The 14,955-nt window shown below is 32.4% G+C and overlaps 1 protein-coding gene across 4 annotated transcripts; it reads right to left on the reverse strand.

The window, feature by feature from the left end:
- Window positions 1-1,790: 1,790 nt before the first annotated feature.
- Window positions 1,791-13,379, reverse strand: LOC109790356 (uncharacterized). 4 transcript variants are annotated; one of them, XM_020349489.3, is made up of 14 exons: window positions 13,161-13,377; window positions 11,851-12,228; window positions 11,389-11,563; window positions 9,337-9,420; window positions 9,027-9,268; window positions 8,669-8,888; window positions 7,225-7,304; window positions 7,019-7,103; window positions 5,960-6,091; window positions 5,758-5,871; window positions 5,613-5,660; window positions 4,485-4,569; window positions 3,723-3,779; window positions 1,791-2,258 (listed from the first exon to the last, which is right to left on the reverse strand). In XM_020349489.3, exons 2-14 carry the CDS (start codon window positions 12,069-12,071, stop codon window positions 2,158-2,160), a joined length of 1,644 nt encoding a protein of 547 aa, XP_020205078.2. In that variant the 5' UTR covers window positions 12,072-12,228; window positions 13,161-13,377; the 3' UTR covers window positions 1,791-2,157. The 4 variants fall into 4 exon arrangements, with proteins under 4 accessions (XP_020205078.2, XP_082915585.1, XP_020205079.2 ...); XM_083059459.1 differs by lacking the exon at window positions 13,161-13,377 and adding an exon at window positions 12,730-13,077; XM_020349490.3 differs by lacking the exon at window positions 13,161-13,377 and adding an exon at window positions 12,618-13,077.
- Window positions 13,380-14,955: the final 1,576 nt, after the last annotated feature.

Below are 14,955 nucleotides of genomic sequence, written 5' to 3' on the forward strand. Positions count from 1 at the left end.
AATTAGTATTTATTATTAACATTAATAAGTTGGATTGGATTAAGTCTAATTAATCAAGTTAAAAATTTATTAATTTATTATCCAACCAAATTACTAAAGATAATGACCAATCGAGACAGTTAAAATGAAATTGGATTGGGTCATGTTAGAAATAAATAATCATAATTTTTTTTTATTAATTTGATACAATTTTATAAATATTATCCGTATTGTTATCCAATCACCCTAGTAACTCACCTAATAAAAATTTGTATTAAGACAAAACTAATTCTAATTAAAGAATAATACAAAGTTACAAACTAACACCAAATAAATAACTATATATGTTTTCAACCCATTTTTGAACTATCCACCTTTGTGGGATACACTTAGGATCCATTTTATTTACTAAAATAATCTAATAATATAATTTTCTTTGTTTCATGTTTAATTTTAAAAAGTTGGGTGGGACAACACAAATTGAGTAAATATACAGAACAAAAACTTCACTTTTTGTTACTCAAAAAACCATGACACAACTTTTTGTCCTACATGCAAACTACTAAAAATTAAAAAACTACAATATCTTTATTTTAATTTCTCGGATCTCTCTCTCTCCTCATTTTCGCTCCCACTCTTTTTTTTTTCCTGACTGTATCACCTATCAAATTTCAAAACATAATTCCAAACTGATATTATCTAAGTTGTGCTACTCGCTCTTATTCTTTGTAGTTAGGAAAAAAAAAGTTTTACAAAATTGTTAGCTTTAAAAATAATAATATATATTATAATATAATATTTATGATATATTATATGATCTCTACCTATTATAAAAAGAATACATGATATATAATTATTTTGTTGACCATTATACTCCTCAATTGTTTAAAAAGAAAAGTGAAAAAGTTGTTCATGTTCTTTAATAACCACTCACAACCACACATTCAATTTATCTTTTTTATTTATTCATAATATTTTAAAAAAAATAAGAGGTACAAAATGCTCCTTTATCTTACTAGTATTTATAATATATATTAAAATACAGAACAATATATATTAACTTCTAATATTAAATAATAATATCATATATTATATTAAGATAATTAATATTAAAATATATATTATGGTAAAATTTCTATTTTTTTTACTTTATACTTCCTATTATTCATCAAACAAAGTACAAGTAAAAAACAATTAACCGGTTCCGTTCTCTTTATTTTGTACCTCAACATTTATCAATCACGTCCTTAAGGATACCCTTCTCTTAGCTAATTCTAAGTTCAACGGATCAGATAGACTGGTGCAATCAAATTTTTAAAACCATATAGTAAGAGATGACAAATCTTAGGTTCTTTTCATAATACAAATTTTGAATTTAATTTTTGTATAGTGAGATATAAAGAATCTTGATTTTTTTTTTTTGTGCTTCAGAATTTTCTAAACCAAAGAGAGTTTGATTTGAAAGGAAAAAGTTAAACGCGAGAGGACAAAAAAAACAAAAAAAAACTATAACCAGCGAGTTATTTCAAATTATGAATTGAATATAAGTAAAAGTCAAAGATAAAATGAGAAAAGGAAATGCAACCAAATAAAGAACAATCTTCAATAGTAGTAAAAACAAACGACTGCCAATATGAACACATAATAGTTATATACGTAAGAATTTCCCACAACTAGTACTGATAAAAATCTAGAGATTTTTCAAAATAAAAAGCCCAAAAAGCCTTTGAAACGAAATGCACAATTTTATGAATGTCATTAAATAAATAAAAAAACTTAAAGGCAAGATTTCAGTTAAGTTTGGACTCTGATGACAGATAACAGAAAATATTAACCTACAAACCAATATAGTACAAAAATGTACGAATTGCACATCCTTGTCAGCACTTCAGTTTCAACAGTAACTTAATTACAAGAAGAAGAAGGAAAAAAAAAACTATGATATTTAACACATTGCAGTTCGATAGAAGGTGAATTGACGAATATACACCTTAAAAGATTATCCCAGTCAGCCAAAAAAAAAACCACCATCCAAAACCAGAAATTTCAGGGGCCTGGCTTCCAAATCTATCAACTCCAACCTAACAAAAGAATGTGAGAAAATGTAAAACAATTAGTAGCCAACAACATTTGGTTGTGTACATGGCCATCAATAAGTCCTTTTAAATATTGGTGATATCATTGTGATTCACTTTTTTCAGGAACTTCCATTTGAGGAGGTAAGAGGTTTAAGAAGCTCCCTCTGGCAGGTTGGTTGGCACTCATAGCTGATTCATCATCTGTGTCATACAGTAAAATTGATTCATTAAAGAAAGTGCCGAACCAAACCATAAGAAATATCAACATATGCTTCAATGTTCAGTGCCAAAAAGTAACAGCAAGCAACTACATATGAAGAAATTTTCATGAGTAATGAACTACATTTTAAACGGCTATTGGTGCTACTGTTCATATCCCACTTCATGAGACAAGTCTGACAAAATAAAGCATATCAATTAGAAATATTTTCAAAATATTCTTTTTCTCTATTTTTCTTTGCAGAGAAATACATTGGAGTAAATAAAAGAAAAACTTATGAGCAATTAGACTTGTGCATAATGCATCAACCATAAAACCATGATATTTGGATAACACTAAGGTCTAATCTAAGTACACGAGCCATACACACTTGACAACCATTCTTATAGCAGGCAAGGCATAAAAGGTAAGATCTTGAGCATCCCACAATTAGTGAGTCACCAAAATGCTAATAAGGGAAAAAGGGATAATCTCACCGAGGAAAAGTCTAAGCCAGTAAGCCATGGAAACACCATATGAATTAGGAGACAATTTGATAGGAACTTGGGTACAATGGAGTGCCTAAGTCCCACGTCAAGTAATATGGGGTGCATGGTGGAGTACTTAAGTGGCTGGTTCTTCCTCTTGATGGCTAGCTTTTGGGTGCTTATCAAATGTCAAAGTTAGTTTTCAGTCTCAGGAAAGACTATCTACAGAGGGTTTGACCAAAAGGCTGATTGAAGTGTTGTACAGCGCGGTGGGTTTGACCAAAAGTGATTCAAGTGTTGTAAAGTGCAGACGTCGCCAGGACATCAACTCTAGGGCGCGCTCATTGCTATGTCAGGGGCTTGGGTATTACGGAGTGCCTAAATCCCACATCTAGTGGTATGAGATTCTCTTGTAGATGTGCATTACTACATAACAGCCTAGCATTTTGACAAATATACTAAATATGATAGAAATAAATTCTATATCTATAGAAGAACATTTTCCTTTATGTAAGACTCTGCATAATATATATTATACGGCCAGAATTAGCACTGCAACTATAAGGGAGGCACTGTGCATAACCAAAATAACTAAATGAGTTTTCTATCCATATATCTTAGAAACTGCAGAAATTGGGATTTAGGGGAGAAAAGGGGAGGAGGGAAAGTTTGGTAGAAATAATATGGACAAAGTTTACTTTTCCCTGATTTTTCCTCTTCCCTTTTCTTCTTGATCTTTATCTATTTCCTTTAAAACAACATAAAATATATAATCTTCTAATATGTCAGAGAAGGAGCTACCCTGTGATGCAAAGTAGAAGGAAGATCTGCAATTCTAGAATGGAATCATTCAATATCACAACACACTACCCTATAGTGAAGTGAACCAATGCATCTAAAACATATCAATATTTTAATTCGATATATAGAAAGAGAAATATCTCAAAAAGGATAAGAAAACAGTAAAGATATTCTTACCGAATAGGGCCTTAATAGATGGTCTTTTAGGTTTTGTGTTCTTCTTCTTCAATTCAGCTGATAACATACACAAACCCAAATTACTTGTGAAGAGCAGTGCAATGATGAATCAGTAAGAGATGGTTATAAAAATGAAAAGAGAGAAAAAAAAAAGGAAATGCTCTCTTTCAGCTTATCCAGGTTCACCAGCATGCTCTTTGACAAAATTATGGTATATTGTAATTAAAATTACTCATTGCATCAGCATTCAAAATTAGTTAATATTTGTTTCTCATATAAGCAATTGTACATAACACAACCTTTTGAAAGAAATCTCCATCAATTTTTTTCAAAGACATGTAAAATTAAAGGCCTCAGTAAAAATGGGCTCCAATAAGCTGGCATCTGTTTAAGGAAACTGTAAAATTGGAAGCAAGCTAAAAGATTTTAATTGCATGGCAATAAACACCTCAACAAAGAGTGAATCCGTTGACATGTTCTGACACAACACGAAATCTCAATTAAAAAATTTTGGAATCAAACTAAATTGATTATAGAATAAAACATTCTATTAGATTCAATGGTCAAAATAATCTTCAAGTACACAAAAAATATTAAACAGGAATACTTTTATTCTGGAAAGAAAATGATGAAAATAAGATGAAAAGGTGATACAAAACTATTATAATATATATAGGAGTATACATAAATACATATATATATATATATATATATATATAGAGAGAGAGAGAGAGAGAGAGTGAGAGAGAGAGATGTAAATACCAATTCCTGGTATATCATGATCATTCACGATTTCAAAATTCTTATATGTGTAGCCAACGAAGTTAATATCTTTAGATGGCAGCATCTGCAGCAAATGACACAACTTACTAAGAAACCCAGACTTCAGCAAACCATAAAAATATATGTAACATTGATATCCATGATTTTCAAATCAAGAGGCAATTGTACTGAGGGTTAGGGTTACCATTAACACATTTTTAGTCTAATTCCAGTGTCATCCAAACTAAATTTATTTGCAAACCAAATGCTTTTATTGATGACGATACTATTCAACCTACTGGAAATTACTCAAACCAATTCAAAACACCTTATTTTCTCAATTACTGTGCAAGTCAAATGACCAAGAATAAAGCATCTGCTAGGACCCCAGTAGTAAGTAGTGAGGTAGTAAATGTTAAGGTAAGCAACAGAATTTGACCCTATGCTAAGGTGAAGATGAGAAAGAATAACAAAGAGAGGAATGACATGGGTGCGACATGTGGCATGAGATGAGTGTGAGCAGAGGGTTCTGTAACTAACTTTGCCAGCTGGCAAGGTTAGAGAGGCCGGGTGACAGTGTGAGGAAATACTGATCATGTTATGAGCTGGAAATGTGGAATATAGAGATTGGGAGAGATGCTGGGTAGTGAATTGTGGAAATAGACTCTTTGGGAGAGAACTTTATCTCTTGAATACCTAGTAAGTCTTGTACACACTCCTTCAGTTTTTGAATAATACAGAGTGGGGGAGGAGCTATATACTACACTGGTACCGGTTCTATTTCTCAATATCTAGTGACATTCTTCTCTTATTTCATAATTACTGATACCAGTTCTTTCAACATCTCAAATCAAATGTTACTCCCAATTCCCAAAGATTTATTTTTTGACCCGACATCCAAACACCCTAATAAGATATTTCTATTCTAGGTTGGATCAAGATAATCCAAAACAGAATAAGATCCCTAAATAAAAAATAACAATAAATAATCCCAGATGAAAAACACTAATTGTGAAATTAAAACCCTAAATAAATGACCTAATATACATTAGTGATATTAACAAATGATACAATTACAGAAACTCTTGTAGATGAACTATATACAAAAATTAAATAACAAGAACCAACCTTTCTCCACGGCCCTGCCTTTGAGGAAGGTACAGTTTGCTTGTCCACCTACACATCATTGGTAAAAAATGATCATGACACAGGTTGGCAATGAAAAAAATAATTAGCTCTTCTATATCCATGAACATAAAGATATAAAATATACCTCTTCAAACTTCTCAAAATTTTGAGTATCTAATTCATCATTGACCTCAGGTATGAAAGCAGCTTTCATGTTGTACAATTTGTCCCATTCAATACCATTGAACCATGGGTGAGCCTGGACACAAAATGACCAACCACTTTGTTGACATTAAACTGTATCCCCGAGTAAACTGTAGAATTTAGAAAAGAACACATCACAACACCTTTATTTCATCAGCTCCTTTGGTTCCAAGTCTCATCTCCACATTACATAGGAGTCTACAAATAAGATCCTTTGCCTCTGCTGAAAGTTTAGCTTCTTCTGGAAATTTTAAATTCGTTCTCCAATTTACTATCTGCATATTAAAGGTGAAGTAAAATAGATCATAATGGATGAAGAAAAAAAACTGTTACGATAAAAAGAAACCACAGAAGCAATCAACATGGACACATTATAAATTGTGGATTACTATGAAATGTCATCTATTACAATAAAATGCCAAAACTAGCAACAGAAGCATGATACAAAATAATTCACAGGCAACAAGTAACTATAAGGGGGGGAAGTTATATCATAAGAAAGAAAAAATTATCTACATCAGGAAACCATCTCTTCTTTTCTGAAGCTTGTTTTTTCATAAATAAATACTCAATAATTGCAGCCTCCTAAGAAATTCAATATTTCTACGACCTTCTGAACTTTATGCCTTCTGTTAGATTTTTTTACCAAAAAAAAAATGCAACCACGGTTTCCCAATTAACCCAGAGCTGCATTCTGAGCTATGGTCATGTTTTTCAAGCCTCTTGATATTTTCTTTCTGTGAGATATCAACAAGATAATCTCCAAATAATAGTTACACTATATGGTTTAAACAGTCAAGGGCATTTATGAAGCACAGGTACACAAAATTCTATTCTATTAACAAGTATAATATCAGACACTAATTGCCAAAAGAAACAGTGACAACCTGTTTTCCATATCCACGAATCTCACTTAGAAACACTAAGCTCAATATGTTTATGGGAATTCTAGGACCTCCAAACAAGGGTGAGGATATATGGTGTAATAGATCCAGGAAAATATCAATGGCAAGGTGGTCAAGAAATACCAGTAATTTCGGCATAGCATGTACTTCTAAAGTAAAATATGGCAAGATGGCCTTTTTCTAATCACAGGAATCTTGCAGAATTCAATGGACTCAGTCCTACACATCGTAATTTCTACTCATACAAATGCATGTTGCATTGGAATGGAATCCGTTAACAGGGGGTCCATATGTTACCTTTCTACAAGTCAACATCGGTTCATCTGAATAAAAAGGTGGATACCCCACAAGCATTTCATACATTATAGCTCCTAGAGACCACCTGGAAGCATTGACACCATCAGAATGCATTGAAACAGCAATTTCGTACAATAAAAATATAAAAAATAAAGGGGGGTTAGGGAGATTTTTGAAACAGAAAAGTAGAAAACATTCTATAATACCAATCACATTCCACGCCATATCCTTTCTTCAGAAGAACTTCTGGAGCAATATAATCAGGTGTTCCAACTGTAGAATATGCCTGCATTATTGCAAATAAAGAAAAACATAAAATGCCATCAATCTATATAGTCACCATACAATCACAAAGGGAAGAAAACTAGTGATCAGTGATCACCAAATTTATGTTATAATAATAGGGTTTAAGGTAAGGAAGGAAGAAAAGAGAGAAAAGAGACTCCAATTAACAAAAAAGTAGATCGATATATGTTTTCCAAAAGATAGGGCACTAACCCCTATTTATACTAGGAGTAGGACTAGACTTTTAATCCTAATTAAATAAGGGTACAAATAACTAAAAGGGTGAGATAGAAATCGAACCCATAAAAATAAGATAATGTTGCTAAGAAGACAAGATCTATAAAAATAAGGTAACACAATTATCCCTAAAATAACATAAATTATCCAAATCTATTATGCATTATTCTCTCCCTGAGATATTTTATAGATATTATAATAGCCCCATCAAGCCAAAGCTAACTAAGCTTTAAGCATATTAAAATGAACACCTCAAAACAAAAAATAAAATGTGTGTGTGTGTATATATATATATATAGAAAAACAACTCACGGATGTTAGAGATGTTAGAGAGATGAGTATTGCTAAGGACACAACTAGAGATGATGGCTGGAACAATTATTAGTCATTGTAGTCTAAGTGTCTACTAGATTTGAGTTTTGGTCCCTATTGTTTATTGTTCTAGGATGAGGGAGAGCCTTGGCACAATGGTAAAGTTACTGCCTTGTGGCCTAGAGGCCACAGGTTTAAACCCTGGAAACAGCCTCTCCAGTTGCAGGTGTAAAGCTGCGTACATCTACCCTCCCCAAACCTCACTTGGAGGGAGCCACATGCACTTGGTCACCCTTTATAGTTCATTTTTTTTTTAGATATCTGTGCCTATATTTTCAAATTTTGGTCCCTATCATTAAAATGCCAGTCCCTATTTTCTGTTAAAGACTGGCCCTTATAGTTTCAAATTATTAAGAAGGTATTGATACTGAAATTCCAATGAGCGAAGCTATCAATATTCCAAACCCCCCCCCCCCCTTCCCCCCTTGAGAAAAAAAAAACCTATAAAAAAAATTATATCAACATCCAAAAAAAGAAAAGAAAAGAGTATATATACATTTTGGTCCCTGAGATATTATGTGTTATTTGGTCCCCAAAAGTTTCCACTTATAGCAACGCAAGGAATATCTTCCAAGGACTACATTGCATATTTACTCCCAAATATATAATATAGGGATCAAAAATCTAAATCAGATGAAACTATAAGTAATTAAGGACTAATTGTTTATTTTAACCTAAAAAGATGGCACAAACTGAAAGTTAACAAGGAATTAAATAATCATACATGTTTATGGACATTAATATTGAGAGGCTTACAAGCATTCGTCGATTTTTCTGCCAATGCTGCAGCTGCTCCTGTTGTGTTCGTTTAGGAGCCGCAGGACGGCCATCACTTTGGAGGGCTCCACTTCTGTTAATTCCAACAGAGAAGTCCTTTTCTTGAAGATTACTGCAGTCTAGTGGTTTACATAATCCAAAATCTGATAATTTCATGTGACCATTTCTATCTAGCAGCAAATTGTCAGGCTTGATATCTCTGAAATGCATTTAAAAATCAGATTATCAAATATTTATTGATCATGAAGAAGACCACTGTAAATATTGTTGATCCATGTCACGAAAGTATGCTAAAATTTTCATAATTTGATGTTATTGTTTATAGCCTCATGTTTACCTATGAATGTAATTGTGTTTATGAATTGACTCTATAGCTAGGACAGTCTCCCCAACATAGAACCTGGCCTCATCTTCTGTCAATATATCCTTCCGCATCAGCAATGTCATCATATCTCCCCCAGGTAGATACTCCATTATAAGATATAAATACTCCTCATCTTGAAAGGAACAATAAAGTTTTACAATGCAATTGCTGTCAACTTCAGCAAGTAAGTTCCTCTCAGCTTTGACATGTTCAACCTGAAAAAATCATATCCGATAAGTATAAGAAAACAACATTTACTCTAACAATGCGATAATTTCAATACCTGGCCTCTACGAAGCATCTCTGATTTCTTAAGCTTCTTCATGGCATATACATGACCGGAAGCCTTCTCCCGGCAGATTCTAACCTATGAAAAGATGGAATTGCTAAATTGTAACAAATCATCTGATAAATCTCTTTATGAGAAACAAAAAAGTATTGACATCATAAACTTATAATAAGAATCTGCCTCTAAATACCAGGAACAGCCATGAAAAATAGAAAAGAACAACAATGATATGAATGTCTGGGAGACCTATAAAATTATAATAAGAATTTGTGGTTTCAAGTTTCAATCAACATCTCCAGTCTCCCACACATATCAGTGTTATAAATCTTGTTGTAACAGGATAGTGGATAGCAGGATAGCCACAATTGTGAAAATTTTCATGGTTTATATAATGTATATACATATAAATTCTCAAAAATCACTCAATTCATGACATTCATAATTAACAATAAAAATCATAGGTGTCTTAAACAAAACATACAAATAAATGCCAATAAAGGTCATATATAAGTTTACTAGATAGTAGCTAGGAATCCGCATTTTCTAAATCCAAATCTTTTTCTTTATTATTTTCACTACTATTACAGCAATAGATTTCACTTTTGGAAATAGAAATCCCAAAAATAGACCCCTGTAAAAACCCTAACCTCTATTGAGAGGGCATTTTCGGAATCAACATATAGCACTGCTAACCCATCTGCTGTGGCCACTATTCAGCCTGCTATTTAGTCTGCTACAGCTGTTACGCTAAATCACTCTGCTGTAGCGCTACTTAAAACCCAAGGAAAAATTAACCAATGTAGTCAAACTCAAGATTCCACCTAGGATTGGGAAGCCAGGTGAAAGATTGAAACACGAATCGCAAGATCCTACCTTATATACATATATATATGCATAAAAAATAATATAGATAAGGAAAATAACCTCTAAATCACAACATTAAACTAACTTAAATTGAAAATTCATAATCATAAATATTAATATGGAATAGCTGAAAAATGCCAAAAAAAAAAAAAAAAAAAAAAAGAGTGAAAACTAGTAACCTTTTCCTTTCAATTGATAAAAGCAGAACATTTAAATTTGAAAGGAAGGAAAAAAATATATAATAAATGTCAATTATGAAACTCAAATCAGAAAACAGTAATTCATTCACAAGAGGTACTACATTTGTTGTATGTACCATTTCCAGTCAATTATTACCATTTTCAGTTTTTTATTACAATTTTTTACACAAAAAGCATGAGTTGTCTCATCAGCCATCATCCATCATCCCTCCTTCTCCCCAATTCTAATAAAACTAAAAAGAGACAGAAAAAAATTCTAAAATTAATTTATCCAAATATCATTCCCAAAATATTCAATCAATCAGCCTTTTGCATCCACTGAGTACAACAGAGCCAGCAAATAGCTTGACAACCCTAACACTAAAAGTGATGGCAACAACAATCTGAACAGCAATGAGCACAGCTGAGTCATAAAAAATGAGCACAATTGCTGCTATGGCGGCCACTCATGTAAGAAGTACCGCCGATGCCAATGCTGAAGAATAAAAGCTAGAGGCTCTCTCCAGCAAGTTGAGCAAGTCAAGTTCTTCAACCATGGAAAACAAAAGGTGAGAGACAAAAGAGGAGAGACAAACAGCTTTGTCACACTCACAGAATAGAAGGGGAGAGATGAAAGGTGTGAGACAAATGTTTTGTGGTTCTGGGACCCTAACAGAAGGGTATTTCATGTTTTCAAAACAGGGTCAGGTGACCCAGAAACACACCTCAGCCCGGATAGGGGAGGCTCGCTCAGGAGCATCAATCCTGCAATTTCACAACCAGATCACAATCCAGAAGTAATCTGACCAGGCTCTAATCTAGGCTGCAAGTTAGATTGCTCCAGGGGCCAAAAACTCATAGGATTGTAAAGTCAACAAGGTAACTCACAATTTTAACAACATTGACAGTAACATGATTGCCAAGATCTGTTCATATAAAAATAATTAAGGTCTAAAATAAAGATGGTTTTACTTAGATGTGTGCTTATAAATGTAGAGTATACCTCTCCAAATGCACCCTTCCCAATCATAGTCAGGGGCTCAAAGTCGTCAGCCCCCATCTTATGTCTCTGAAGGCGCATGTATTCCCTCTCCTTTTTCTCCAAATACTTAAGCAAGTTATTTTGTTCTTCCTCAGAGACTTCAGCATCAGCCAACTTCTTTTCTAGCATATCACGTCTGCAAAAAATAATCAATTTAGGTCTTATTAATGGGCTTAAAACAATTTCCATTTCCATTAGGTATTTGCACATAATATGTCACATCAGCAACAATAAAAGAAAAATGTCATACAAAATATTCCAGAATCCAATGTGGAAGAAAACTTGTTTGGAAGCAAAAAAGCAAGGGCAAAGAGGAAATCATTTATTTCAATCAGCTTAGGGTTTTATATGGTACAAAATTAAAGAATCTTAGATTGGATTGTCATCATGAACCAAAACATATAAATTGAAGTAAAGATATACCTTTCCTTCCTCTCCTGCAGGCTTTGCATCTGCTTCTTATAATGATTTTCTATGTACTGCTTTGCAGCTTCAACCTTCTGTTTGGTTACATTTGAAGGTGCCTCATCATTTGATGGAGGTTTTGACCCTTCTTTTGTTGCACCTGTAGTTTCCTTGTTTTTTTCAGACTTCGTTTTATCATTTGGCTTGAACTTACTAAACCACTTCCTTGTAGTTTCCATTTTATTCGTCCACCTCTTAAGCTGCTGTGTAATATTTCAACTTCACCAAACACTAAAGACCAATAATTTTGCCAAACAAGGATCTCATTTTACCAGACATGAAAATCAAGGCACTATTGTTCTTCAGAAGAACCCAAGGCACATTCATTAACTACTCCTGTCCAAACAGGAAAACAAACCACTACAATCAGCTAACAGTAGCATCCACAATAGGGTTAATAGCTGCTCAGAATTAAAACAAACAAACATTCAAGTATAGAAGATGTGATAGTATATTAGTACTAAATCTACATAAATGACCAAATAATATATAAATTCATAAAAACATAAGTTCATAAAGTGAAAATATTTCAAAAAGGAGTTAATTTCTTCAAATCATTTGAGCCCTAGACCCTAGTAAAACACTGTCATTGTGGGGTCAAAGAGGGGCAAAAATTACATTGAATTTCAAACTCGTTGACTCGCATCTTGACTCAACAGTCTATGCCAGTATACCTGAGTTCATCTAGAAAATAGTTTAACAGCAAGTCAAATCGTTTTCTCTACCTCATAAGCTCTCAAGATTCTACAAGTTAACTCTGAGAGTTTGACCATCATGCCTAAAACGTTTCAAAAGTGGAACCATCAGCCCCAAATTTCAGAAAACGGGAAGCAATACCTAGGATCCTCATTTCGCAACAATCCCTCAAAAACAATTTGCTTTTCCACGTCAACAACGCTTTCGAAAATTCTAGGTTTCTTCAAAAGCACACACACGCATACAGATACACAAAAACAACGAAATCAAAAGCCAGAACACCCATCCAGCGCATTGCAATTCAACAATTCACAGTGCATGTCAAAATCACTCTTCTGGGCAGCAAGGAACATGGTCAAATTACAATCTTTTTAGACAATCCCAAGAGAAAAAAAAACGATTTTTTTTTTCTTTCCCCACATGCTCCCACTGACCCAATAACAGAAAAATATAAGAACCCCCTTCAAAAAAAAATATTAATAAATACTGTAAATCAAAGTCAAAAATGATCACGCAACACTAGTACTAGAAAAGAAAAAGTGGAAATTTGGATTGAAAGGGGAAACTAGAACCTTGAATCGGGAAGCTGCGAGAGAGAGAGAAGCAGTTTGCGTTGTTGCTGTTGTTGTTGTTGATGGAGACAATGATGTGAATGCGATGCCAGGATTGAATTTGCTGGTTTTGGGTTTTTGTTTTGTTGTGAGTTGAAAGTTCGTAGTTGAAAGTTGGAAAGCACTTTTATAATAGATATTAGATATTAGATAGTGGACGCGGAGTTCTCTTCTCTTCCTTCTATTCCACCTTACCCGACTTCAAGCCAACACAATATCTTCCTTCTTTGCTTCATTATCATTTCAAACCTACATTACCAAACACGCTTCTTTTATTTTTTTTATTTTTTTATTTATTAAAAAAACAAAACTTCAATTTAATCATAAAATCACTATGTATTCAAAAGTTATATTAAAATGATTAATAATTAGTTGATTATATAAAGCTTTTTTACATTGTTAGTGCATGACTATTGAACCATCATAGTTTATTTATGAAAAACATTAGAACACTAATTAAGAAACCAAAAGTAATAATTTTTTATTGAAAAATGCATTTACACTTTCTTCTCTATAATTTTATTATAGTTTTTAATGAGAGTTTTCTATATATTGACTCTTTAGTCAGTGTCCTAAGCATATTGTTAAACTAGTTAACAAGATTTGTATTTATTTATGAAAATCAAATTTTGTATCGATATATTTATAATACTCACATAATTACTCAATCAATTAACTTAGACCTAGTGAGTCTAAGCACAATTATTTATCTCTTCAAAAATTATTGACTTTAGTTTTATAATTTTTTAGAATAATTTCATGAGTTTAATTATTTTATGATGATGTTTTACACTATCAATCAATAAAAAAAACTATTAGAAGTGTGGGTTTGAAAGTAATTATAATAAAAATTTACAAACTTATCATATAATATAAATTATAATTAAATGAATAAAGGAATTCACACTTGTTTATTTTTCTCCTCCTTCTTTCTTGTCTACAAACGCACTTAACTTTATTATTTTTCACCTATTTCTTCTTTTTTTATACCATTTCTTCACAATTTCAACAATACCAAACGAATAGTAAACTACTAAAAATGGGAAATAACTAAAGTTATATATACATATATCTAAAACCCTTTCAAAATCCTGATGCATTAATAAGAAGTATTAAATTTGCATTAATATCCTTCATTTTTCGAAGTATGAGGTATTTTGCACATAGAAATTTAAAGTCTATGACTTCTTCCCTCCTGGTGTTACTTTAAGGTAATGCATGTCCATTTTCCCACAAAATCAAACCAAACATGCTAGAGAAGAAAAAGAAAGGGACGAGAGTGGATTATGTTAGTTAAGATCTTATAATGTAATTGTAATCTATAAACTGAAGAGTAACATGATTATATATATATGTGTGCATATCCATTAAAAGCATGTTTTAATGTTAATATGAGAGATATGAAGAGTAAATCATAACCTTCGGATGATAGATAAAAATAATTAATGATTAAGATTAAAACACAATTATAAATACTTTCTTACAATATTATTGTTATTATTTCTTTCACAACTATCAATATCACCACAACCCACCGTTGCAATTATCGCCGCCATTGTTGTCATTGTTACTATTGTTGTCGCCGCCATCACTACCATCGTCATAGATGTCAGTGACAGTGGTAATAGCAGTAACAATAACAACAACGACAATAATGGTGTTTTGTTTGGCGATTGTGGCAGTGGATGGTGATGATATTGATAATTATGGAAGGAATAATAGTAATAATCTTGTAAAATAATATCTATAATTGAAT

This window comes from Cajanus cajan, chromosome 7 (genome assembly GCF_000230855.2).
Source record: "Cajanus cajan strain Asha chromosome 7, NIPB_CcT2T_4, whole genome shotgun sequence".
Taxonomy (NCBI): Eukaryota; Viridiplantae; Streptophyta; class Magnoliopsida; order Fabales; family Fabaceae; genus Cajanus; species Cajanus cajan.

Excerpts from the sequence above, each read along its gene's own strand:
- LOC109790356 (XM_020349489.3), bottom strand. The coding sequence starts at position 12,071 with ATGGAAACTACAAGGAAGTGGTTTAGTAAGTTCAAGCCAAATGATAAA. Across the intron at positions 11,564-11,850 it reads CTGCAGGAGAGGAAGGAAAG|ACGTGATATGCTAGAAAAGA; the intron begins GTATATCTTTAC and ends TATTTTTTGCAG. Across the intron at positions 7,104-7,224 it reads TATGGCGTGGAATGTGATTG|GTGGTCTCTAGGAGCTATAA; the intron begins GTATTATAGAAT and ends CAATGCTTCCAG.